The 25,690-nt window shown below is 32.4% G+C and overlaps 1 protein-coding gene across 1 annotated transcript in view; it reads right to left on the bottom strand.

Moving 5' to 3' along the window:
* The window catches only part of LOC132749174 (sorting nexin-8-like), a 34,124-nt gene extending 8,694 nt beyond the window's left edge, over window positions 1–25,430 (bottom strand). Inside the window, exons 1-10 of the mRNA XM_060738882.1 lie at window positions 25,379–25,430; window positions 25,123–25,247; window positions 15,610–15,742; window positions 14,697–14,890; window positions 13,428–13,545; window positions 7,536–7,657; window positions 6,090–6,170; window positions 5,118–5,278; window positions 3,629–3,761; window positions 971–1,039 (exon numbers count right to left, since the gene is read on the bottom strand). Coding sequence (XP_060594865.1) covers window positions 971–1,039; window positions 3,629–3,761; window positions 5,118–5,278; window positions 6,090–6,170; window positions 7,536–7,657; window positions 13,428–13,545; window positions 14,697–14,890; window positions 15,610–15,742; window positions 25,123–25,247; window positions 25,379–25,400 — 1,158 coding nt within the window. The 5' untranslated portion in view covers window positions 25,401–25,430. The remainder of the gene's footprint in view (window positions 1–970; window positions 1,040–3,628; window positions 3,762–5,117; window positions 5,279–6,089; window positions 6,171–7,535; window positions 7,658–13,427; window positions 13,546–14,696; window positions 14,891–15,609; window positions 15,743–25,122; window positions 25,248–25,378) is intronic.
* Between the last annotated feature and the right edge of the window lie 260 nt (window positions 25,431–25,690).

Below are 25,690 nucleotides of genomic sequence, written 5' to 3'. Positions count from 1 at the left end.
CTACTTGTAATAGAGTTGTTAAGTGAACAGCATGGATCCTGATCAGACTGCGCGAATGCGCAGGCTGGTCTGGATCTATGCTGGTCGCAAACGCATTAAGTTGGTTTTGTCGTGACGCAGCTCATATTATGATGACAGAGATGATACTCTCGGTGGATGTTATAAAATAATCACCAGTTACTGTAACTTAAATGGAAAACATCCGCTAATGTTGTTAGATTATCACAAATGGCCACCATGCCGACAGATTCTGTGAGTCATGCTTATTTCTTGGTTTACTTTATGCCTTTCTAGATGCTGAGGAAAATTTAAAAGCATACACCTATATTTCTAGAAATATGTCTCAAAAAGAAACCCCAGGACAAGACTATTCTGCCCCAAGTGGCATGATTTATTGAAGTTTCGAAGAGACAGTCTGTGCAGTAACATCAATAGAAGATACAAATGAATGTAGATTTTAAACTTATATTACTTAAAAAGTTTGATAAAATCATATTTTCAAGCTTCTGGCATTGATAATATTGTTAGATTCAATAAGTTCTATTCATCACAAATCTAAATTAAGAACATTTTACAGTTAAAATAGTCATTATCTCTAAAAGAGTCTATAGTGTATTGCTAAAATTAGCTCACTTTAACCCTATGTTTGTATATAACGCAATTGTTGTCACTTTAAATTGTTATTTCACTAGTGTTATCTTGTTTTTTATTAAATGGCATTATTACACTCCTGCACTGTTGTTTATGTGATTAAACTATACAAATTGTTAGCTTCATCATTTCAGTGCTTTGATAGTGAACTTCCTTTTACAACAAAAGGGACTAAGGGGCGTCTGTGGCCGAGTGGTTAAGGTCGTTGACTTCAAACAACTTGCCCCTCACCGCTGTGGGTTGAATTTCTCGTCTACAGATGGTTCCCTAAATGTACATATATAAATGAATAAGGAAAAGTATATATTATAATACTCACCTTATATGAAATTATTAAATCTAGGAGTAATGACAACTTTTCTACAACTGTTTCGTCCTCTTCAGCAGCCTAAAATTAAAACATTAAAAAAAATATACAGAAATTTAAAGGGACTCGAGGTCAAAAAGCCTAAAAATATAACATTTGAAAGTCTTGCCTTGATCAAGTGAAACACTTAAAATGGAAAAGACTGCAAAGGATAATAGGGAAACAATCTCAGAAAATAAATGAAAAATTGATTTTTTTGTAAGATTACTGCCCAATTTGTGTGAAAGGGTGCATAATAAGAACATTCCTATAAATGTGCTTTTGGAGGGCATTTCTTTTCCAACATGACATTTTCAGTAACCAACAAGAAAGATGGAATGAAATAGAATTTAACAATAACATTACTCATCATTTCAAATATCATCTAGTTAGTTACATTAACAAACTACAGATAAAGGTGAGCATACCCCAACCTGAGCAACTTAAATTTACTTATTGAAAATAAGTAGTCTGAAGCAAAATTTGAACTCAACCTATATTTAATGTTGTTTCATCATGTCTGTGTACCAATAATTATTATAATTAATTGCCCATCTGCCAGAAACCATTTTTCTATTTTTGTAACAGGGACAATGACATTGACCTAAGAATCATTCCTTACATATGATATTGTCCATTTGTATTACAGTGACCTTCACACCAGTAAGTCTGAAAGCAATCGGGTCTTCATATAAGCTTGCCATATACCAAGTTTGATTACAATATCTCATTCCTATCTCTTTTCATTGTCTGGAAACTATTTATCTTTTTTTAATAACAGTGAACTTGACCCAAGTGAGTCCAGAGCAATCCCAATCAGGGATTTCACATGAGGGGGTCTGTACTCTCAGTGCCTGTAAGGGCAAATGGACCCTCATTAAGCAAAGAACACACATTTCCACATAAGGTTGCTCATAAAATATATTGAGTTAGATTACAATAACTCATTGTTTGCTTTTTGGCAACCATTATTAGGAGACTATTAAGTTAGAACATTTGAGCCGCGCCATGACAAAACCAACATAATGGGTTTGCGACCAGCATGGATCCAGACCAGCCTGCGCATCTGCTTACCAACTCTATTACAAGTAGAGAAACGGATAGCGAACAGCATGGATCCTGATCAGACTGCGCGGATGCTCAGGCTGGTCTGGAAACATGCTGGTCGCAAACCTATTATGTTGGTTTTGTCATGGTGCGGCTCATTTTTTTAAAACTCAGATATCTTATGTCGAGCCATATTACTTAATTCATTATTAAGAATATGGACATGTCTTTGAATGTTATATAAATGTCAAATAAGCTAAACATGACAATAATATTATGAAACCAACCTGATAATGGAAACTATATAATAAAATAGACATGTATCTGAACAAAAAAATCCCTTCTGGAACCTATTTGAAAATCAATATTTAATGGTACATATGTACTTGATAACTAACTTGAGACACCAAATATTCCACCAAAACCTGCTAGACAGGAAAGTTTCACTATGTAATATTATTACTGTGAATTCACTTTATTTTGTGGAAATGAAATTTTGGTGATTTGTTATAATTGTGGGTTCTTAAATTTGCGGATTGTTTATTTTCGCAAAGATTAAAATGCAAATTATTCTAACTGCAGACAAAATGAAATTTCTTTGGCTCTAAAAGTTGAGGATTGACCACCCCAAAAATGCCTAAAAATTTAGTGCCCAGCGAATAATGATGATTTTGCAGTATGTAAATGATACTGAATAATGAATTTAAAAGGTAGTCTTCTATTTTTGCACTACAGGCAAAAAATTAATATGAACAATGTCTGCCATCAGTACAAAAGCTCTGTTGGAAGTATAACAAGGCACGTTATACAATGGATAGAGGATTATTTAACTAATGACTGTGGACATTACATTTGATCAAAGTGACAGCAGAAGATAATACAGTTGGTCAGAAATGGCAACAAACATTATGCATGGTCATCTTTGCAAAAGACGTAAAGCTAGGTTCCAACAGTGCTTTTTCAAACTTAATTGGGAAGAAGCCAAAACCTCATGATTTTTGGGGAAATTAACCATTAAAATAGCTAATTTGGAAAGTAAAAAATCTGATGTAGGTTCAGAATTTTGGTAATTATGCATGATTCAAAAGAAACTTTTCAATTGGGAAGTGACCTTTTGAAGGCTTCTGTAATATATCATGAAAAATCACTGTCCATGATCTGAATACATGTATGTACAGTAGCATTAGTTTAAGAAGAGAATTTTTCAGCTTTAAAGCTACATGCCTCCAGATGAGTCAAAATATTTCAATAAATTCAAATTTGAGAAAAATGATCAAAGATGTAAGGAAAAGTAAAAAGTTTCAAGATTAAAGTAATAGTTTACATATTATGTAAGATTAATGACTGATTTTTCAGTATTTACAACTATATTTCTACTGCGTTACTAATGCAAGAAAAAGGCTATTTATGCATATTTTGACCACTTTTTTGGTAATTAACATGGTTTGTAAGTCCCATTGTTAATGTGTAAACTGCTTCCTTTTGGTTACTTCACAATATTACACATTCAAATACATTTTCAAAATTTTCATGAAAATAAGCATGAATCTGGAGGCGTGCTGCTTTACAAAAAGTAAAACTTACCTCTTTTGAGGCCTTATCTCCTAAGGCAGCATACTCCACAGACAGGTGTTTAAATCCCTTTTTTAGGTGAGACCAGGTTTGATTAGAGCCTGTTGCCCAGGATGACACTGGGGTGGCGTCATTACTCATTGCACTGTAAAAATAAAATGGTCATAAAATTTGAAATTAATATCAAACTAAATAAAGGTCCTGAAATATTTAATTGTACTAGTAGTACCAAAAAGTATAATATTATATTGACCAACAAGTGCTCGACTTTCTCAGTGCTTGATAGTAAAACAAGAGCCTGGACAAGTACTTGATGGAAAAAACAAGAGCCTGGACAATGTTGAAAATTAATAAGAGCAAAAAGGCCCATAATTCTGTCAAAATCCATGTAAAAGATCCAGGCCTTGTTCAATGACCGCTTATTATACCCTCAACTAAGTGTGTGCAGTTACAACCCATTCCCTATAGTACTTTGGAGACACGAACTTGCATGCAAAACCTAACCTAAGTGTGTGTGTGTGTGACACTGACAATGACGCCTGGGTGAGTACAATAGTTCTCCCTATTCACCAAACAGTCCAGTTCAAAATATGTATCAAAGTCATTCTTTGTTTTAGGTCTTTCACATAAATTTTCCAAAAATGTTATGCAACACACTCATCATCTTCTTCTGAAATCTGTAATTATTTGCAATATTATACGACCACCCGCATGAGAAAATAACTAATAACATGATTTACTATTTTTATAAATTGACGTATTTGATTTTTAAATACATGTACATGTATCCATTACTATTGCTTCTGAAATTTGCTTATTGATACTTTTTTCATATTTATCTTTAACATTTTTTTATTTTTAACATCAAAGACATCCTTAACATCTTATGATGTCATTTGTTATATAATGTTAAGGGTCGTTTTCTCATGTTGGCATTCATATGCCAGAAAATGCCAATTTCTTAGATGAAAACATGTCCCTGTCAACTGAAAAAATGCCATTGCCTCTGCCTTCAGTTACCTGTAAAATCAGTCACTAAAATAAAAAATATCCAAATTTTGTTTGGCTTTTAGTCACTGGGAAAATGTTAAGGTTGCAATTCTCCATCTGAATTGATTGAGGAAGACCTAAGTTATCACTCTGTGCATTTTCTAACATGGCGTTTCCTTGATTAAAAGTTTTCAAACTGACAGGGGTGAGGGACGTGTGAGCGTAAGTCAGTAACATTTAACATTTGGCCTAAGATGCCCTAACAATTAAATCTAGAACTATCAATAAAGGGGATATATTATTGATTACAAATGGCAATTTTAGCTATATGTCTGTTGATTTGGCCTTTTTAGTTAAGATCATCATTTGCAGTCTAGGTCATAACTCCAGTGTTTAAAATGACAACTTCAAGAATTTTTTAGTCTTAAAAATGATTGTGGGTGTGTGCCTAGTGTAGGGGGGGAAGGGGTGGGATGGTGTCAGAAAATAGTTGAAAACTGAAAGGACATACCTTAATTCCCTGCCAAATTGTAACATATCACTTGCATAACCAGTGGCACGAAGAACCATTCTCTCTGTTATATCTTTTAACTTAGACAGACTATTATATAACATTTTTATATGCTCCTTGCTATTGCTAATCTGTGTTTGAGTATCCATGGGAACCAAATCCTGAAAAACAAATTTGATCAAATAAAGCGCAAAGAGCATTGTTTTGTTTTAAGTTTTAACACTTCTAACATGTAACTCACTAATAAAAAGCCCTTAGTTCAGAAACAGTCATCATATCATATCTGTGCAGTATTAAACAAGCTCTATACTAATGTATCTCATTGTTGTATTATTATATTGAAATCTTGTTACAAATTCAATAAATGTTTTTAAGCAAGTTTAGAGTTAAAAAAAGAAAGAATTACAATAACCCTTGATATTAAAATGACACCATTTGTACAAAATTGCATAAATTATTTTGTACATGATACATCAGTTCAACAATCCAAGTGGGGCCTAGGCAGTTATTGCACATATTGGTTATTTGTTTACTGAGTATTTATACAAGAGGGTTAATGCAGCTTTTTTGTGCATTGACATCTACAGATGCAAGAGGACAAAGTTTAAAGCCCAAGCCCAACAGCATGTGATTTAATAAGTCTGAGGGCAGTCTGAGGGCTTCTGCAGATGTAAATGCATGAAAAAAGGTGTATAAGCACACTTTTTGCATATAAGTATATGTCTAATTAAGTATATGTCTAATTAGTTATCTGTAATTCATATAAAGAAACCATTGCGTGTGTTATGCTTTTCAGATGCCAGTCCGGTGTCATTTGACAGTAATGTTTTGATAATCATTATGAGACTACTGTTGCTTGATAAAAGCACTGTTTGTTGTTTGGATGCGCATCATTATATCATTCAGGCATTTAGTGATAAAATCAGGGCTGTTTAAATATACATTGGTTACTATTTATACTGAAGATATTACCTTTGCTCGGCTTGCTAAATTACTGGTCATAAATTCATCAGGTATTCCTCTAAATGCTTCTCGTATTTTATGCTGCACATCCTGAGAAAATAAACAAATAAAATAAATTATAACTGCATGTATTTAACAAATATTCAGTCATATACTAACAGGTAAGCGTTCCTTAGTTCCTTTTATATATAAAACATATATTAAAAAAAAAAAGAATAGATTTTATGAATTGTTGCTTATCAAAAAGTCATGTAAAAACATGTGCCTTGCCCAAGACTTAAACGAAATGAAAAGATTTAGTGGCAGTAATCACTGAAATCTCTAACTTCTGAGTCAATGGAGTGGATGCTTTTGTATAATTTATACACACGTATTATTTTTTGCATTTACTTATTCATAATATACTGAGTACATAAAGTGCTATATCAAATGCTGTGGGCAACTTGTGAGGTATGATTTTCAATCTACAAAAAGATGAGTTTAAATATCACATAACGATCATTGCTTTTTATTAAATGTCACATTTACAACTTTTCATCAGGAAAGACGTAGTTGTCATATTACTGTGTTCCTAGAAATTTGTTTACCCTTTTTAACTTAGCGCTTTTTGCAGTGTACATTTCCACAATTGGTTGTAGTTAAAAATTTTGTCAATACATAAGCTTTGTCTTGTTCTTTGGGTACAGAGAGAACAAATACAGAAACGTAATTGTGATATAAGTAATAAACATGCTCTTTACCACTGTGTGGCGAGTGACTTAATATTTTCAAAATTCAATGTAGCTATGATTGCATGAAAGTTCGGCTGCACGAAAACACCATCCTTATGAAAAAACAGGAAATATTGTATCACCTTTAATTTAAGTTTCCAAGAATACAGTTTTTGTAAGGCCCTTCCCTACTACAAAACAAGACAATCAATACATGTATATGGGAAGACTCACCCATCCCTACTACAAAACAAGACAATCAATATATGGGAAGACTCCTAGTTCTCAAAGATGAAAACAGTATGGGGAAGAGTTCTTCTTACATTTCCTGTTAATTCTTAGAAAATATCAAGTTATACTAGCTGTTTCATTTTATTTTTTTTGTTTCTTCAATTTAACACAGTTATGGTTACATCCATCTGCCTTTCAAACCAGAATTAATCAATATCTCCACAAATGACTGACCACAAAACCTACATGATTTATAAATAAGAGACCATTATAGACTCAATGCCAAGAATCAGTTTGTGGTGGAGAAATTTTGCCTACAGCAGGATAACACTAAAGACCCCTTTATTTACAAAATCTCATACTCTCCCAACTGAACTAAGCTTACAAGATCACATCTTTTTCCGTGAAATTGTAATATTAAAACCTATTAAAATAAACAACTGATATTTCTTTTATCAAGAGGGCAAATTATATCATAAAATTACAGAAAGTAATTTGAAATATAACAACTTACAGAACCGCTGAAAGACAGAAAGAATTGGACTAGTTTGTCATCGTGCATCTGGGGATGACGTGCAATCAGATTTAAGTACCGTCGTAATGACTTCCTCCTCTGTTCAATAAACTCTCTGTTTGCTGAAATATCAAAATTATACATTTATTAACACAGGCTGGCCTGGCTCAATACTGATGGCATAAGTTAATCATTTTTGGTTCTAGCAGTTTAAGGGTAAATAAATACAATAAAAAAAGGATACATTTTGATGTTATTCTATCAATAGTTGGTTTGACAGTAGATTACAGTACATAAAGATTATGAACAAACAAGCAGTCTAAGACTAAACTATAGACAGAGTTCAAAAGGTACAACTTACAGAGTTCAAAAGGTACTACTAATGTGCTACCAGTTTGTATAAGTCAATCAACAATTTTCAACAAAACAAAATTAAAAACAAAATTAAATATGCACTCAGTAAACCGTTACATAAATTCTTGTTTGTCTAACAATTTACATTGCTTCAATATATTTATTAACTGTCCTAACTACCACACAAAAGCAGTTTAAACAATTCAGACTGAAAAAACTGTACCTTCTAATGTGACGGTCAAAAAAACACTTGTTTAAGTAAACTCTTAGCATCAGGTATGCTGGGGGGTTTTGTGAAATGAGCAGCGCCATGACAAACCAAAGTAATGGGTTTGCGACCAGCATGGATCCAGACCAGCCTACGCATCCATGCAGTCTGATCAGGATCCATGCTGTTCGCTTACCAACTCTATTACAAGTAAAGAAACTGTTAGCAAACAGCATGGATCTTGATCAGACTGCACGGATGCGCAGGCTGGTATGGATCCATGATGGTCGCAAACCCATTATGTTGGTTTTGTCGTGACGCGGCTCAAATGTGCTTTCTTATAATAGAAATCAGTTCTCTTTTTTCTTTAGCACATCTTAAGTCAGTTGTAACCCTTGTTAGCGGAGGCCTGTTACCTTTTATAAGAGTTGATGCACCAGAATTGCAGCAACCATTTATCCCTCCATGATTGTAAGAGGTGACTAATTGTAGTGTTGTCATGTTTATTTGGTTAATGGCCGTGTATGATAGGTTTTTAGCTGAAAACTGCTTATACAAATTCAATAACCAATAACTGAGAATAGTTTTTGACTAAGAAGCTAAAAAGTTTAAAATTAATTTTAAATATTTCCCTTAGTGTTTTATTACAAGGAAGACAATTTGTTTGTATATTAGTTTTACTGAACAATGTATATTTTTTGATCTGATCGAGTATGGTACATTACTGACAGAAAATAGTAAGTTCATGTATATATTAGATATGTATTATAACCATTTTGAAGATAACAAAATCAGAACAAAATGTCATATTTTGTCATAAACATACATGTGACAAATGAAATAGGCCAAATCTGGATTTTCAGCTGGATTTTGAGGCTCAAAACTGGATTTTTGTATTGAGTCGAATTTCAATGCGTGTTTGGCACATTTGGTTCAAAGAATCTATATTACCCTCAAAATCATTAAATAATTATATTTTTTTATGATTTTTTTATGTTGATTTTTTTTTCTAAATATCGGGAATTCAAGCTGTAATATCGGGATCAGTGTCGAAATATCAGGATTTTTTAAAATCCCGCCGGGATGTCACATGTATGCATAAAGAAGCAAAGTTAGTGATAAAAGTCTAAGAATTTAATTTGTACAGTCATTTAAACGTTTAACAAGGTTATCAGGTCGCCGTTTATACAGATAGCATTTTTTCTAACCTAGACACCCCTATCTAATTGTGTTCAAATTACTTGAGTCTTATAATGCACCTCTTAGCTCCAGCAGGTGACCACTGGTGTTGCTTTAAGTTTGTCAGGGACCACTGGTGTTGCTTTAAGTTTGTCAGGGACCACTGGTGTTGCTTTAAGTTTGTCAGGGACCACTGGTGTTGCTTTAAGTTTGTCAGGGACCACTGGTTTTGCTTTAAGTTTTTAACACCAGTGGTTATCCAAAACCAATATTCCTGTCTCAGCACCAATTTATAACCTAAACTGTGTTCAATAAAAATATTAATACGTCAATTTGTGTGTATTTCTTTTGCTTGTATTAGCAAAAAAAAACAACACGTTTTTAGTCATCTTAGGAGCACGGGAATGTTGTTCTTACATAAAGCTTGCTAATATATAAAACATGAGCTCAGATATTTCTATTTTTATTTCTGAATCATAATTGTATAACATTAATGTAGTTTTAGTGCACGTGCCAGCTATCGCAGACCAGGCAAGTCAAGCTTATATCATATCAAAACCATCTGAGAAAAACATTGTTGTGAAAGAATTTGAAAGAAAACATCATTATTTTGAACAGAATTTTATCAAACTTACATATCTTATGTTTTTCTGATACCAGTACAGGTCAAGGTCATACCTGAATTATAAAATATGTCAGTGCTTTCTTAACCTTGTCCTAATAGTTGTGTCTAAATACATGTATTCAAACAATCCATTTTGAAATAACAATGAGTTGTAATTCAAAAAGCATAAAATTAAGTTTTAAGTGAATACAATCAGTTTTCTCGAAGATCTCCCCATGTTTAGAATTGTTTCAGCTATAAAATGTGGAAATTTGAGGGAAAGAAGTTACATCTAGGAATGTGTTTGAAAGACACATATGCCCCAGCTATATATGTTAGGTCACCAAGTGATATGAATAAAAATGTATGACAGGACAGCAATAAGCTAGTATTTCATTGTTTTGTGCAACTAGAACTATCGCTGAATGCGATTCATACCCCCACCAATGTCCTTGACAAAAGACGACTTAGAAACGTGGTTAAGGGAATAACTCAAGTGGCACAAATATATAAAAAGAAATTATCTATGGAGAAAAAAAAGACTTATTGTATAGGTAAAAGTATAAATATTTATTATCAAATCATGTTCGAAACAGTTACGAATAACCTTTCATTTTCCCAATACTAAACTAAGTCTTTTTGTAAGTCAATTTTTGACCTTTAAGTATGTCCTTGACCTTAAGCTGGCACAAGGGTAAGATGGGCTCTGCACAACGCCCAGTTGGGGTGAACATTTGAGTTAAGTTTGAAGAAAATCCTTCCATTAGTAAAGAATTTATAGAGTGGACACAACATATTGTCTAGTATTAATTGTATGTAAATCTAAAGACTTAACAAGAGCTGTCGGTAGGACAGCAACGCTCGACTATTCTTAGTGCTTGATAGTAAAAAAAATGCCTGAAACAGTTACCTCCTCCTGTTTACAGGTTGGGGTCATGATGTTGAACAAGTGTGCAAAGTTTCAAAGCCATATGTCAATGGACTTTGAAAATATTTGAACTATTACAAAAACTTTAACGTAAATTCTAAGTCGAAAAAGGGGCATAATTCTGTCAAAATGCTTGATAGAGTTACCTCCTCCTGTCTACAGGTTGGGGTCATGATGGTGAACAAGTGTGCAAAGTTTCAAAGCCATATGTCAATGGACTTTGAAAATATTTGAACTATTACAAAAACTTTAACGTAAATTCTAAGTCGAAAAAGGGGCATAATTCTGTCAAAATGCTTGATAGAGTTACCTCCTCCTGTCTACAGGTTGGGGTCATGATGGTGAACAAGTGTGCAAAGTTTCAAAGCCATATGTCAATGGACTTTGAAAATATTTGAACTATTACAAAAACTTTAACGTAAATTCTAAGTCGAAAAAGGGGCATAATTCTGTGAAAATGCTTGATAGAGTTTACCTCCTCCTGTCTACAGGTTGGGGTCATGATGGTGAACAAGTGTGCAAAGTTTCAAAGCACTATGTCAATGGACTTGAAAATATTTGAACTATTACAAAAACTTTAACATAAATTCAAAGTCGAAAAAGGGGCATAATTCTGTCAAAATGCTTGATAGAGTTACCTCCTCCTGTCTACAGGTTGGAGTCATGATGGTGAACAAGTGTGCAAAGTTTCAAAGCCATATGTCAATGGACTTTGAAAATATTTGAACTATTACAAAAACTTTAACGTAAATTCTAAGTAAAAAAATGGGCATAATTCTGTCAAAATGCTTGATAGAGTTACCTCCTCCTGTCTACAGGTTGGGGTCATGATGGTGAACAAGTGTGCAAAGTTTCAAAGCCATATGTCAATGGACTTTGAAAATATTTGAACTATTACAAAAACTTTAACATAAGTGGTTACGCCGACGCCGACGCTCGGGTGACTGCAATAGCTCTACTTATTCTTATCGAATAGTCGAGCTAAAAAGGGGCATAACTTTGTCAAAATGCAATACAGAGTTATGAAACTTAACCTGCATATTGTAATTGTGACACCTCATATATCTTTTAAGTTTCAAGCAAATACCTGTGCTAGTTTCAGAAATATTCAAGTACATGTTAAAATTTAAGAACATTTTCTAAGTCAATTTTTGACCTTCAAGTGTGACCTTGACCTGTAGTCGGCACAAAATGGACATGGATTCTGCACATAACCTTGTTGAGATGAACATTTAATAAAGTTTGAAGAAAATTCTTTGTTTGAGTATAGGATTTATAGAGCGGACACAACATATTGCCTAATATTTGATTGTATGTAAATTTGAAGACTCAAAAAAGGGGCATAACTTTGATAAAATGCAATACAGAGTTACGAAACTTGACCAGCATATTTTAATTGTGACCTTTCATATATATATCTTATGTTTCGAGCAAATACCTTTTCTAGATTCAGAAATATTTATATAAATGTAAAAATTTAAGAATATTTTCTAAGTCAATTTTTTACCTTCAAGTGTGACCTTGACCTTAAGCCGACAAAAGGGTGGCATGGGTTCTGCACATCCCCTTGTTGAGGTGAACATTTGAGCCAAGATTAAAGAAAATCTTTCAATTAGTGTAGGACTTACAGAGCGACACGACATACTGTCTAATATTTGATTGTTTGATATTTGACCTTAAATTGTGACCTTGACCTTGAGCTGACACATGGGCAACATGGGTTCTTCACATTTCCTTGTTGACGTGAACATTTGAGCCAAGTTTGATGAAAATCTTTCAATTAGTGAAGGACTTACAGAGCGGGCACGACATATTGTGTAATATTTGATTGTTTGATATTTGACCTTCAATTTTGACCTTGACCTTGAGCTGACACATGGGCAACATGGGTTCTGCACATCCCCTTGTTGAGGTGAACATTTGAGCCAAGTTTAAAGAAAATCTTTCAATAAGTGTAGGAGTTACAGAGTTACACATAAGGCCATAATTTAGAGTGGCACACAAGGCCTTAACTTTAGAGTGACACACAATGCCTTAACTTTAGAGTGACAGAGCACAACTTTCTCATTTTATTCTACTTTAGGGCATATAAAGCATTGATTATCAAACTGCCAGGATAACAAGGACTCATTTTGCTAAATACTTTTGCCAAAACCACCGGATGCATGACATAGTTTAACTGCTGACCTTAGACCTCTGATGTGACCTTGACCTTAAAGCTACAGGTCTAGGTCTTGATATGCACACCATCTTATCATGCTTTTAATTTGTTATATCAAAATCCCTTGATGCATGAAAGATTTATGGGCTGGACAAGATTTTTTAACTGCTGACCTTGACCTTGGAGCTAGTTCATCATGTTACACAATTTTGCCAAGTTACAAGGGTAACACTATACAAACCCCTTTTGCCATTATCATGGAAAGGCTGTAACAAAAACCAAATTATTAATTTCAATACAATTTTGGTGAAAATGTTAACAGGAGACATCTTAAAACCCTTAAATCAATAGACTATGGTACTATGATAATAAAAACAGTACTTACCACAATAAATACTCATTTTTCAATGTTTACAATGAATTTCAAAAATAAAGTGCTACAATAAAATTATACCAACCTCCCATCATTTTCTTTGGTGGTAGTCTTGGAATGGATCGATAAGGAAATCTCATTAAAAGCAGCTCGTGAAATGCTAGAAAGTCATTATATCTACGTAGAGTTGTTGCTTTATATCTCTGAAACAAAAACAAAATAACAGCGTGTGCATTATTATTAGGTTATTAACCAAACTTCTGTACAATACAGATATATACCTGGGTAAAAACCCAAACTTTACGAATCATACTGAACGAAGTCCAGTTTTACCGCTGGGTATAAGTCTAAATACATTTGAGCCGTGTCACGACAAAACCAACATAATGGGTTTGCAACCAGCATGGATCCAGACCAGCCTGCACATCCCCGCATTCTGATCAGGATCCATGCTGTTCGCTTACCAACCCTATTACAAGTAGAGAAACTGATAGCGAACAGCATGGATCCTGATCAGACTGCGCGGATACCTGAAATCTCAACTTTATCATTATATATATATTGTTTTTACTCCCTACTTCATATTTTTGGGGATATCATTCACTACAGTGCTGGAGCAGAACATATAGGCGCTCCTAGAAGATCAAGATCACAAAGTAAAAAATTATCACTTTTTTCACCAATTCTTACATTTTTCATTCATTATCGTATGTAAATCTGTGTGAAGAGATAAATTAGATGTTTTAAAGTTAATTTCATTGGGTAAAAATGTTAGATTTTAGAATTTAATCATTCAAGCACCTTGTCTGGTAATTACTAGAATAGGGTATTTAGTGTGGTGCACCAACATTTTTTTAGTTTTACTCTCATTTTTTAATCCAGCCAACTGCAAGCACTAATCACTAAATAAGAGCCATAAACAAAGTAAACTTGATGACCCCCTCAGGCAGCTAGTTTCCTTCAAATGGCCATACTGTTAACAAAACATGTTTTTCTCTTCCTATCCCATCACTGTTTCATATAATTCGCTAATTGATATATCACAATTTTAGGGAAGGAACTATTTATTTGAAGATTATAATCTCCAGGAGGGCTCTTGTTTTCCTTCATTTGAATTGCTAAACATTTCTTTACATGATATTACATAACCAAACAATAGATACATAGTTATACAGTAAATACTGTGATGTGAAACTAGAAATATTGTATTTTTCTGGGCTCATAAAAAGTTATATTTAAACAATATCAGACCAAAACAAAAGAGCGGGCCTGAGTTACAAATGGGTTTTGTTAATGTAGTTTTTTATTTAAGGGCGGTTGTTTAGCACAGGTAGAACTATTCATTTTTGTTTACCTGACTAGTGACTTCATATTCCACATGTTTTAAGATAAGGCCTTTCTTCTCTGGCAGGAGTTCTACTTTAACCGTGTCAAGTTCAAGTAGTTCACTGTATGTGAATCCGAGAACATTCGGAGATTTTTCTCGTCGCAATCTAACGCTTGCTGACCGCAAATCAGAGAGATCACCTAACGTCGGTTTAGGCAATTCTGTTAAAACAAAACAATAATTTTCCGTAAAAGATTATTCCAATTATCACATTTTGATATGATTAAGGTGAAATTCTAGTAAATCATGCACTTTTGGGAATAGCCCAGTGAAAAATCATGCACTTTTGGGAATAGCCCAGTGAAAAATAATATAAGTAATAATATAAGTATTAAAAATATTTCATTTTAATCACAACAGATTAAATTTTGTTTCAACAAGGGCAATGTCAATAAGACACTCAACTACATAAAACACTTTCTGTTCTTTTGAAAATCTGTGTTAAAGGAACTTCATTGAGGTTCAAAAGCCTAAAAGCATAAAATTTGAATTTCTTACATAGAGCAGCTAAGGCATTAAAAACAGAAAGATATGCTAAAGATAATGAAGAATAATTTACACAGAATTTAATTAAAAATTCTATTTTTGAGCCCATTTAAGACTGAATTGAGTGAAAAGGGTTACAATGTTTTTCAGAATTGGGTTATTTTTTCGAAATAATAATAATTATTCTGGAAAAACAGAGTGAGCAAATGATCTGAATTTTTGCACATAAGTTATTGGTCCCGACCCACATCAAATGGAAAATTAATATTGAAAATTTATTCCAAGTTCTGTCATGCAAAAACCTTCCGTGGAGTTCCTTTAATAGAGTTGGTCTTAATTGTGAGGTGATCATAGGTTGCTTTTCTACTGTGATTATAATTATAACAGAATATACCTTGTCCTGAGAAAGTTTCCAGCAGTTTATCATTGATGTTTTTTCCTTGTTGTGCTAATGCGGTCAATGCTAATGCTTTATATAGGCCATTTCTCGTCAGAAATCCTTGCTTGCTGTCAACAGCTTCCCATATCTGAAACATACAATTATTGTGTTCATGTTTAAGTTTATGTCTCTTTCTGACCCTTGAAATTGACCATGTTTTTTCAAATAGAATGGTCTGGAAACACACTATATAAACCCTTCTCTCTACAATTAAACATGTGTATGTATAACTCAGTATAGTTTGCTATACACAAATTATGTAAGTGTTCAAGAAACAGGCATTTTAACATACAGTATAGTATAAGAGCAAAAAATGAAAATTTTAACAACATGATGTGATTTAAAAATCTTTAAACTTGTGAAAAAAGGATAAATATTTTAGAAAATAATGTTTTTAAAGCCATATTTGTTGAAAAACATAGATTGCTTGTACAGAATATTTGCCGGTAAACGGCGCCATTTTGAAAATGCACCAATTTAAACATCAAATATTTGCAAGAAACATCGTGAAATATTATAATATTTTTACATGATACGATACAATAACATTTTTTCTCTGTAAAATCAATTTCTATTTTGTCATTGAACAATGTATAAATTTTAAAAAAGCTCATGAAACTCAGACCTATTTTCAAATATGAGCAATAGATTTTTACCTTGACACCGGGACAAAAGATTCTTAATTTCACTACAAATCTATAAAATTGTTACTTTTAAAGTAAAATCTGATAATGTTACAATATAGTCAGAGTTAAGCTTTTAATAATTTTTTGATTAATTTAACAAAACATTATCTTATAATTTGATTTTTGAATGGCGATGTACTATGCCAGATCACGGTCTGTAGATAACCCAATCACGTGACTCAACTGAGACAGCTTTTTTCGTAAAATTGGTCTGACTCCAGACCATTCTATTTGAAAGACCATGAAATGACTGATAACAGAGTTTACAAAATGGTTGTAAAAAATTTTTATTCAAAAATCATTATATAAGCAGAAGTTCAAATTTGTCCTCCACTTGTTTATGTACCAATGTACAATGGCGAAATGTTAAATTATCATGCTCAGATGTTATTTCAAAGGATTAATTGTAGAGTTGTCATTAATAGAAACATTATGGATGAAATCGATACAACATGTATATCTTTGATAATTGCCTTGCCTTGAATCAATGACGGCTCTAATTAATTGAACGAAGACAATACTCAGCTTATTCCCATTGTTAGTATAAAGTCCTGAGTATGCAGACTTCTTATTTTTAAATACCATTATGTCCCCAGAATTTATGCTAAGACCAGCCTTAAAAAAATATATGTTTGCAGTTAACGCGACCGACTCATGAAATTTACCCCGACTCAAACATTTTTTTATTGTCTGGGGAAATTTTGTTTATTTTCACAGAAAATTACGATTTGTGCTTTCTTTTTGTTCTTTTAAAGTAAAAGTCCTTTTAGCTTTCTTAAATCCAAAATGGCGTTGCCAATCTAAATGAAAAGTTCATGTAGAAAAAATACAATGTTGTTCTTATAAAATTAGCATTCAGTTATTAATTCATCAATTGTTACCAGATTATCAAAGCATATATTGTTGAGCATTTTGAAATTCCATGTCTAGTTGGGAGTGCAGTTCAATAACAAAAAAAAAATCCATCTACCTGTAACCCACCTTGAAAATTCTGGGTCAGGTTACTGCATACAAACATTTTTTTAAGGATGGCCTTTTTTAATGAAAATTTTGGAATTGTATTGAAAAATTAAACCTCAGTTAATTACCAAAAAGAGCCAAAATAGCCCATGCAGTAACTCAGTAGAAATATGGTGATAATAAAATATTGCGAAATCAGCCATTAATCACATTTTACATGTAAATTATCACTTAAATTTAAATCTTTTTACTTTTTTTTAAAATCTTACTGCATTTTTCTCAAGTTTGAATTTCTTGAAATACATGTAATTTGTCTCATCTGGAGGCATGCAGCTTTTTAAATAAATCTTTGAACAAAAATTTTAAGAAAAATATCAATCATAAAAATAATGAACATAATGACATTCAATAACCAATGTACAAGCCTTTTGACAAGTTACTTTATATAACATACACATGTATATAGTGAGAGAGATCCAGGATGACTCACTTTCTGTTAATAGTGCTTCAATATTCAAACTGGGAAAACAAAAGTTTGTATGTTATGAATGTTGTCACGAACAGGCTCATATAAAGAAATTAAAATATAAGAAATGTCAATAACAACCACCTGTGTTTTTTCAATATAATATGATTAATCAGAGATCACATGTGTTGCCTGATGACAATTCAGCAAATGCATGGAGGGGTGCTTGGAAAGTTCATATACTGTGAGTTCCCTTATGATATGTTGCGGCTACTACTTAAAGTTGCAGCATGTTGCAGCGGAAATGCTAATGATATGTAAATTTAACTTAGTACTGATCATTCCTGCTAAGTTTGGATAAAACTGCACCAGTAATTTTTTAGGAGTAGTCTGGACAAGTTTTATAACAGACAGACAGACAAACAGAGAGCTTGAAACACAGACAGACAGACAGACAAAGAGACATACATTTAAAAAGCAACATTTAAGTACATTTTTAATGCATTGATCTAATGGGTCACTAACCCTTAGCCTGACAGCTGCAACAGAAATTCTACCAGTGCAACCAATATGATCAGTGGTCACCAATGTGCTGAGAGATCATGGCCCACACTGCTTGCTATTCTAACAGTCAATATATACCCTATTTTTAAATTTCCCTCAAATGATAAATGGGTTTAGTCCAGATTGACAGATGGACAAGTCCATTTAAGATATTCAGTGTGGTAATGTTACTGCAAACATTTAAACATTATGATACAAATTTCCAGTGCGCTAAAAATAAATTAGACCTTAATTATTTCTATGTCAAGTGTCACCTTCCTGTAAAAACCTTATTAGTTATAGTGATTTCCTATAATGTTCTGTTATTTCAGTTAATCTAATGTAACAATACTTATTATTAATATATTTATGAACAAAACTAAATCCTTATCTGTGGTAAACATACATATATGGTATATGCACTCTGAAATTTTATCTCTTTATAATCAGGAGTGTAAATATTCAGTCAGTATATATTTTGAAATTTTCCCTAAAAAAGATGGTTTTGTCCAGATTAAAAGATGGTCATGTCCATTTATGATAGCCATTCAGATTGTAAGTGGGTTTTTTTAAAGTGTGACAATAAATAGTCACTGATTTTTACAATGTCTTTCCCTTGCAAAAATCCAGAGTCATTTTGAGGGACAATATTCTATATATTATTCATGTAATTGACAATTCAATATGAAAACATCAATTTAAATGGCTGACTATCATTTTGCCGTGAATTGTCAACTTCTTTGATACATATGAAGGAAAATATCATTATAATACCATTATACTGTAGTACCCGTACCCCACCCACTGTTTTTTCCATTACGTTGTATTTTTTCTGAGGTTTCATATTATTCATGTATAATCAAAAGATAAATAAGGTATTGCATATCAAGTAGTTGGTTACCTTTTATCTGTCTGAAGATTTAAAATAGTTAATACTTATTGTTCTGCTGCATATTTTCAGTAGATATTTTTTACCCTAGTCAGTATTGTATTTACAGCGGCCATATTGTTCCGGTCTCGTTTTTTCTCATCTGACGTTATTTGTTCGTGAGCGCTATTTTTAGCTCAAAAGTTATTCACCCACCAAATTTGAATTGATAAATTCATTTAAAGGTAATTATAGACATTCTTGTTAGCAACTTTATGATAAATTGTCCATTTAATTATTATTCATTTCTGTGTATTTACATGTATAAGATTTTGTATGCATTTGTTGCAACGTTACACAGTTGGAAGCCTGACATTGTTGGAGACCCTTTGGTGCCTCTTCCAACAATGTTGGAACGTCCAACAGCGTTCGTTGGGATGTTGGACTGTTGGAAATTGTAGGGGCTATATATAGGCGTGGTCGGCCATTTTGGGGCACTTCCACATTTTCAACTTTTAAGAGCGCCATATTCTTCAGTATCTTTGAATTTTAATTAAAATCTGGAATCTTATTACTTCGGAAACTCATGTAAAGGTAGATAGCTTGTTTTTTAATGCATATGGTGCTCATTTATTAATTTTAAAGATTAGTTTTGAGTTTTGTAGGCACTTGATATAATACTAAGATAGATATATTTTTTTTAAATTACTTCAGTTCAGAATTTTCTAAAAATGTTATAGATTTAAATACTTAAGCCTGTTGTAGATTCTATATTATAAGTTTCTGCTTAATAGATATTTGTTGGTCACACATAGCCCCCGTGCGGAATTTTGAAAACGTGTATTTCTTTTAACTTCGGGTTTTTTTTCTTATTTATTGTTAACGAGTTGCCATAACTGAATGTGTTATTTCTTTATGATCTTCTTCAGAATAATTGCTTCAATATTGTTAAGGCATCTTTAAAATAAATTTTAAAATTGTCAGAGCATCTTATTTTTTTGTCCAGTCATAATTAATATTTCAATCTTTAGTTTGTGGAAGTCACACCCCTCCCCCCCTTTTTATCCTGAGAATGCTGTAGACCGGGAAGGCATTACAGCTGCGCACTGGCAAGCTAGCAAACGTGCATATATATTTTTAAACGTCATCGCCGTCTGTTAGCTAGCCAAGTAGCCCCCACATCCTACATCTGAACAGCAAGCAAAGCAAGATACCTCACAGCGCTACCAAGTGGCCCAGACTAGAGTACTCAGGCTCGTAACAATACCAATACATTTTAGATTTTTTTCAGTTTTCATGAAAATGATAGAATTATCCAAGAAAATTATCTTAAGGGTATAATATATTGGGAATGACCTTAAAATTGTGGCCAGGGTCGGTAATAATTGCTATGTGAAAAAGCACCTACAAATTATCTGTACCTAAAATATATCTAAGAAATAACTAAATAGAAATTATCAGTTTATATAAACCTTATTTGATATGAAACATGTGTATAGGTTACAGAATGACTCAACAAAGACAATGGTGAATTTAAAGCCTTAAAAGACATCTTATTTAGTTACTGCTAGTCAAGAAAATGTTCTTCCACATGGAAGTTAAAATACAGTACAACTTCTACAGAACAATATCTTGAAGACCGAGATTTTGGTTGCTACTGAAAGACACTGATTTAGAGAGATTATTTTTTATTTTTAAGTTTTATTTTGGGAAGAATTCTACTCTACAAAGGGTCGCTTTACAACAGCTGTACTGTACATGTAAATTATGCTTGATAAGGATATTCTTTTATCATCTTCTTATCAATGCAAAGTCTGTTGAATCATGTACACGTAACTTTTTATCTCTAGATTGTAATATTCTAACCTTCTTTTCAATTATGGGAGATTACTTTACCATAACATTGTTAACACTCAAAACAGTCAAAATTCTTCATACTTTTTATTTCCTTAGTCTAAACCTTTTCTAAATCTTTCGTCCAAAATTTTAAAACATTTTGCAGTAAAATGGTAATGCCTGAATTTTACCATTACAAGTATATCTTCCTCAATATCACTTAAACGCTTCTCTTATCTGAAATTTACAGCTAAAGGAAAGTAGATAAAATCCATTAAAATTTCAATAAAATGCTATCTCTTAATTACAATGACATAACGATCATTTTTTAATGTCAAGCTGACCTTTATTGACTATATATTTCAAAAGATTGACTGTTATAATAGCAATTGACCAGTTGATACTGGAAAATGTTTAATATAAATATAATGAAAAATATAAATTTTCATAAAATATAAAAAGACAGTCTTTTTACAAAATTGGAATGTACAAGTTAATTCTGATGGAAATTTATAGAAATTTCATTGGGTAATGTGAATTATTCAGCGTTCATGCAAAACTAATTATCAAATTGAAAGGAATTGTGGCAAAATGTAAACTTAAATTTCACCTGTTCCTTCACTTTATACCCTTGAAAGGGCATAATTTGTCACTTTAACTAATGATAAGTTGTGTTAAATTCCAACATAACATGTCACATAACAATTAGCTTGATGACTGGAGTTTAACTGATTAGAGCATAATTAAATAATTAATATACTGAGTGTACATAGTTGTATTATAAGATAGCTTATAATATTTAGCATTCATTTTCATAAATTTATACAAACTTCAAATTGAACCAACACTATTTTCAATAAACACATTGTATTGTTATAATGTTAAGGTGTAAGTAATTAACACTCTGTCCCACTTTCAAGTACTTTATGATAATGAGTGCCAGTAACCACTGTATCAGGTCATTTTATATGTGCAGAACAACCATGTAAAGAATGTGATAATTTAGTGTTTTACAACAAATGCTTCTTTAGATATTAAACATATCTTGTATAAATTTTAAAGAGTACATATGTACTTTTAAACCACTATTATACTTGTAATAATTACATGTATGCATTGCTGTTTCATCACACTATGTCTTGTATTATCAGAACAACTTTAATTTTATGTTTTAATATACAGAATTGAAATCAATGAATTCAAATATGAATATTTCATTGTTTTTGAAATGATTAATACAGTTTTTGAAATGTCGGTTCCAGAAGAATTTTAGCGTTCTCCCCAACTACCAACAGTATTTAACCAGCAATCATCTTACTATAGGAGGTATTTTTCTTTAAATTTCAAACTGCTCAATTAATCACACAAAATTTCAGTCACTATTGCCAATAATAAAGATTTAAGATTATGTTTCATACATGAGAAGAGGGTGGAGGTGGCAGTAATATAATGGTAAAGAAGTCAGCCTCTCAACTCAAGGATTCCTATAGTTTATATGAAACCAATACTGTTCAAGAAATCAGAATAAAAATGATTATTTATCTATAATAAATATCATGTTTAAGCTGAAATATGAGTTCTTTTAAATTCAAAAAGGGTCCAACCATCTTTTTATGCAGGAACAAACTGTCACTGAAGTCAGGGTCAAGTCATTATAGGGCAAATAGTCAGGGGACAAATCCTTATATCATCCCACAGGATTAAAATTTGACTTTTAAATCAACAAACCTTAAATTTAATTTTCATCATGCATAGACAAACAGATGTTTAAATTCTTGCTCAATGTGTCCATAACAAGGGTTACAATTGTATACTATGTTAGACTATTTTTAATAAGATAAAAATATTTAATTAATGACTATGGCTTTTCAACTTTCTTTTGGTAATATTTTTACCATTACCTTTGGTAACTTGTTTCTCATTAACCTATTCAACTCTTTGATATGTTTTGGTCTCTGTCAGTCATTGATTAAATTAACAGTCTGTTTTAATGTCCACACTCTTTCTTGATATTTATTGTTGTTGTCACCGTTCTAAGAAGAAAATTCTAATAACTACATTTGTAGTTTAGACAAGAAGAAAAATCTTGTAATATTTTATGTCATCTAAAACAATTTTAATCATGTAGCAGGAGACATCAATCTAGAGTACACATGTTTAGGGTAGTGATCTTGGGTACCACAGTACTTGCTAATAATAAAAATAGTTACTTCTATTAATTCATTTTAACTCAAAGTTTGAGTCAAACAGTTTCAAACGTTGGGGTACATGTACCCACTGTCATTTGAAAATCAGGGGTACATTTCAAAATCTGGGGGTACACAGAAGTTTAAATGTGTTTTTTTTTGTTTGTAAGAACATTTTAGTCAACACGATATTAATGAACAGCTGTTTCACTTAGTATTACTACCAACTAACACAGACACGCACTCTCATGATTTAAGGTACCAATATATATATCAGCCATTACAATCACTGATCTTTTGTTTAGTCCATACGCTTATTACCAATAACCAAAATTTTGTATAACCAAAATTATGTACACTTATTTCAAAAGGTCAATTGTTTATATTTTAATTTCATATGACATTTGTAAAGCTCACAATTGAAGTTAATTGTTCAAAAAATCAAGTGACTAACTTTTTGTTTATCATTTGTGAACTAAAAATACTTTTTGGCAGTTGTAAATATCCAAAACTTTTTTTCTTAAGACAGTACATGTGACGTCTAGACGTGGCTAAAATATTTACAAATCAGACTGAGATGACTTTTTGAAAGCAGACATGCAATTGAGACCGAGTTTAGACTGTTCCTAACAATAGGTAGATGGCAATGACATTTAATTGATATGCATATAAGGCTATCCCAAACATTCATTCTGATGATTTTACTTTGCGTGCATGTACCCCTTGCTTACAACTTTTATGTGTGCACATAGAATTTTGTGTGTGAATTACGCACTGTATTGCGTGAATGGGCATGCTGGTCAAAGATAAAAGTCAACAACATTCAGCTTAATCTGTCATGTAAAGATTGAACTATTGTCATACATATTGTATGTTTGCTTACTAGCACACCTTCAGGTGACTGCATTGTTCTCGGAAACAGCAATATTTTTAAACAGACAAATGGACATTGCATGTCCTGATTTTTCAGTTACAGATGAAATGCTCAACAAATAAAGAGTTTTTACTGAACTGATGGTCTGACTATAAGAGACAATTAATCAGACCTGTCAAACTTTTACTTCACAAGTCTGTGGGGAATCCGGGTCAGCTCGGCCCTAAAACGTACTCGGCCCCCGAGTCAGCTCGGCCCTATTCCAACTCGGCACGGGTCAACTCGGCCCACTTTTCAATTATTAATATTTAGGTTTGTGTTAACACTATTTATTGTAATTATTGTAATTATTTATAATACACGGATTGACAGTTTCGAACTAGCAGCAGACAAGCTTTTCTTATCAGTAGAATTGCGAGTAAAGATAAACGATTGCGTATCTCACTGTATTTCTACATATTTAACTTCTGTTCTGTTCTTTATTACTTTAACTAGATAATGCACAGACAAGGTCTTTCTATTTGATAGAAGAAAAAAAAACGTATGACACGTGTAAATGAATTTCGGCAACAATCAATGCGCTTATACGGAAGATTTAATTAGAAGCTTATGATATTAAGTAAACACGTTTTTGTTTCATTTTTTTTTTAAATATTACTTTACAAACACATTTTATTAGAATCTAGATCTATATAAATTTTATCGAATCTGCAAGACAGATAAATAACTTTTTTTTTCTAAATATACTTTATTTCAGAAGAAGTACAATGTATAATTATATAATAATAAGATATTTCTTATTATTCATTTACCTTAACAACATGCATAGCAAAGTTAATACGTTATACATATTTTTGTGAAGTGGGCCGAGTTGACCCGTGCCGAGTTGACCCGTGCCGAGTTGGTATAGGGCCGAGTTGACTCTTTTCCGTCTGTGGGTGTGTCAGTCTTTCACTTTTACTGACTAGCAACTACTAGAGAACTAGCGGTGATTATCTATTTTCAAATGCAATTGCATGCAAAATTATTTAATAATATTCATAATTTACCTGCATAACTGTAGTTCTTGGTAAACTGGACTGTACCAGTATCTGCACAAACATATCTTGATCAACATGTTCTTGATTTGGACAGACTATATCGTAAACTTCTCTATAAAATGGAGGCACCGACCCTAAAATATCAAAAAGAGATGTTTTAAAGAAGGGATAAAACAGATATAAAGATAATAAAGCATTGTCATTAATCAAAATTCTTATTCATGCTGGAAAACACTTAAAATATACGTGTGACAATTGCACTCACCGAATGATAGGTCGGCCGACATTTTGTTTTGATCATGTGACCTGCCGCCCCCTTCAGGTTGAAGGCCTCTATTTACTTTTCTTTTAGAGGTAAAGGCTCGAGCTCTTAGAGCTTATGTTGTACTGTTGTAAAATTAAACTTATCTTATCTTAACATTAAATGACATTCAAATGAGATAAACGAAGTATTGTAATAAAAACCTTATTTACACATCTACAGTGTATTGACAAAGTTGAGATGATCCAGAGACGCGCAATAAGATGAGTTAAAAGGATTACTCCCCTCACTCTAGTGTCACAGCCATGGAGGAAG

Source organism: Ruditapes philippinarum, unplaced genomic scaffold (genome assembly GCF_026571515.1).
Source record: "Ruditapes philippinarum isolate M1 unplaced genomic scaffold, ASM2657151v2 ctg4583_1_1_1_1, whole genome shotgun sequence".
In the NCBI taxonomy this organism is placed as follows: domain Eukaryota; kingdom Metazoa; phylum Mollusca; class Bivalvia; order Venerida; family Veneridae; genus Ruditapes; species Ruditapes philippinarum.
Note: the sequence above shows the minus strand (reverse complement) of the source record. Positions and strands in the feature narration are given on the sequence as shown.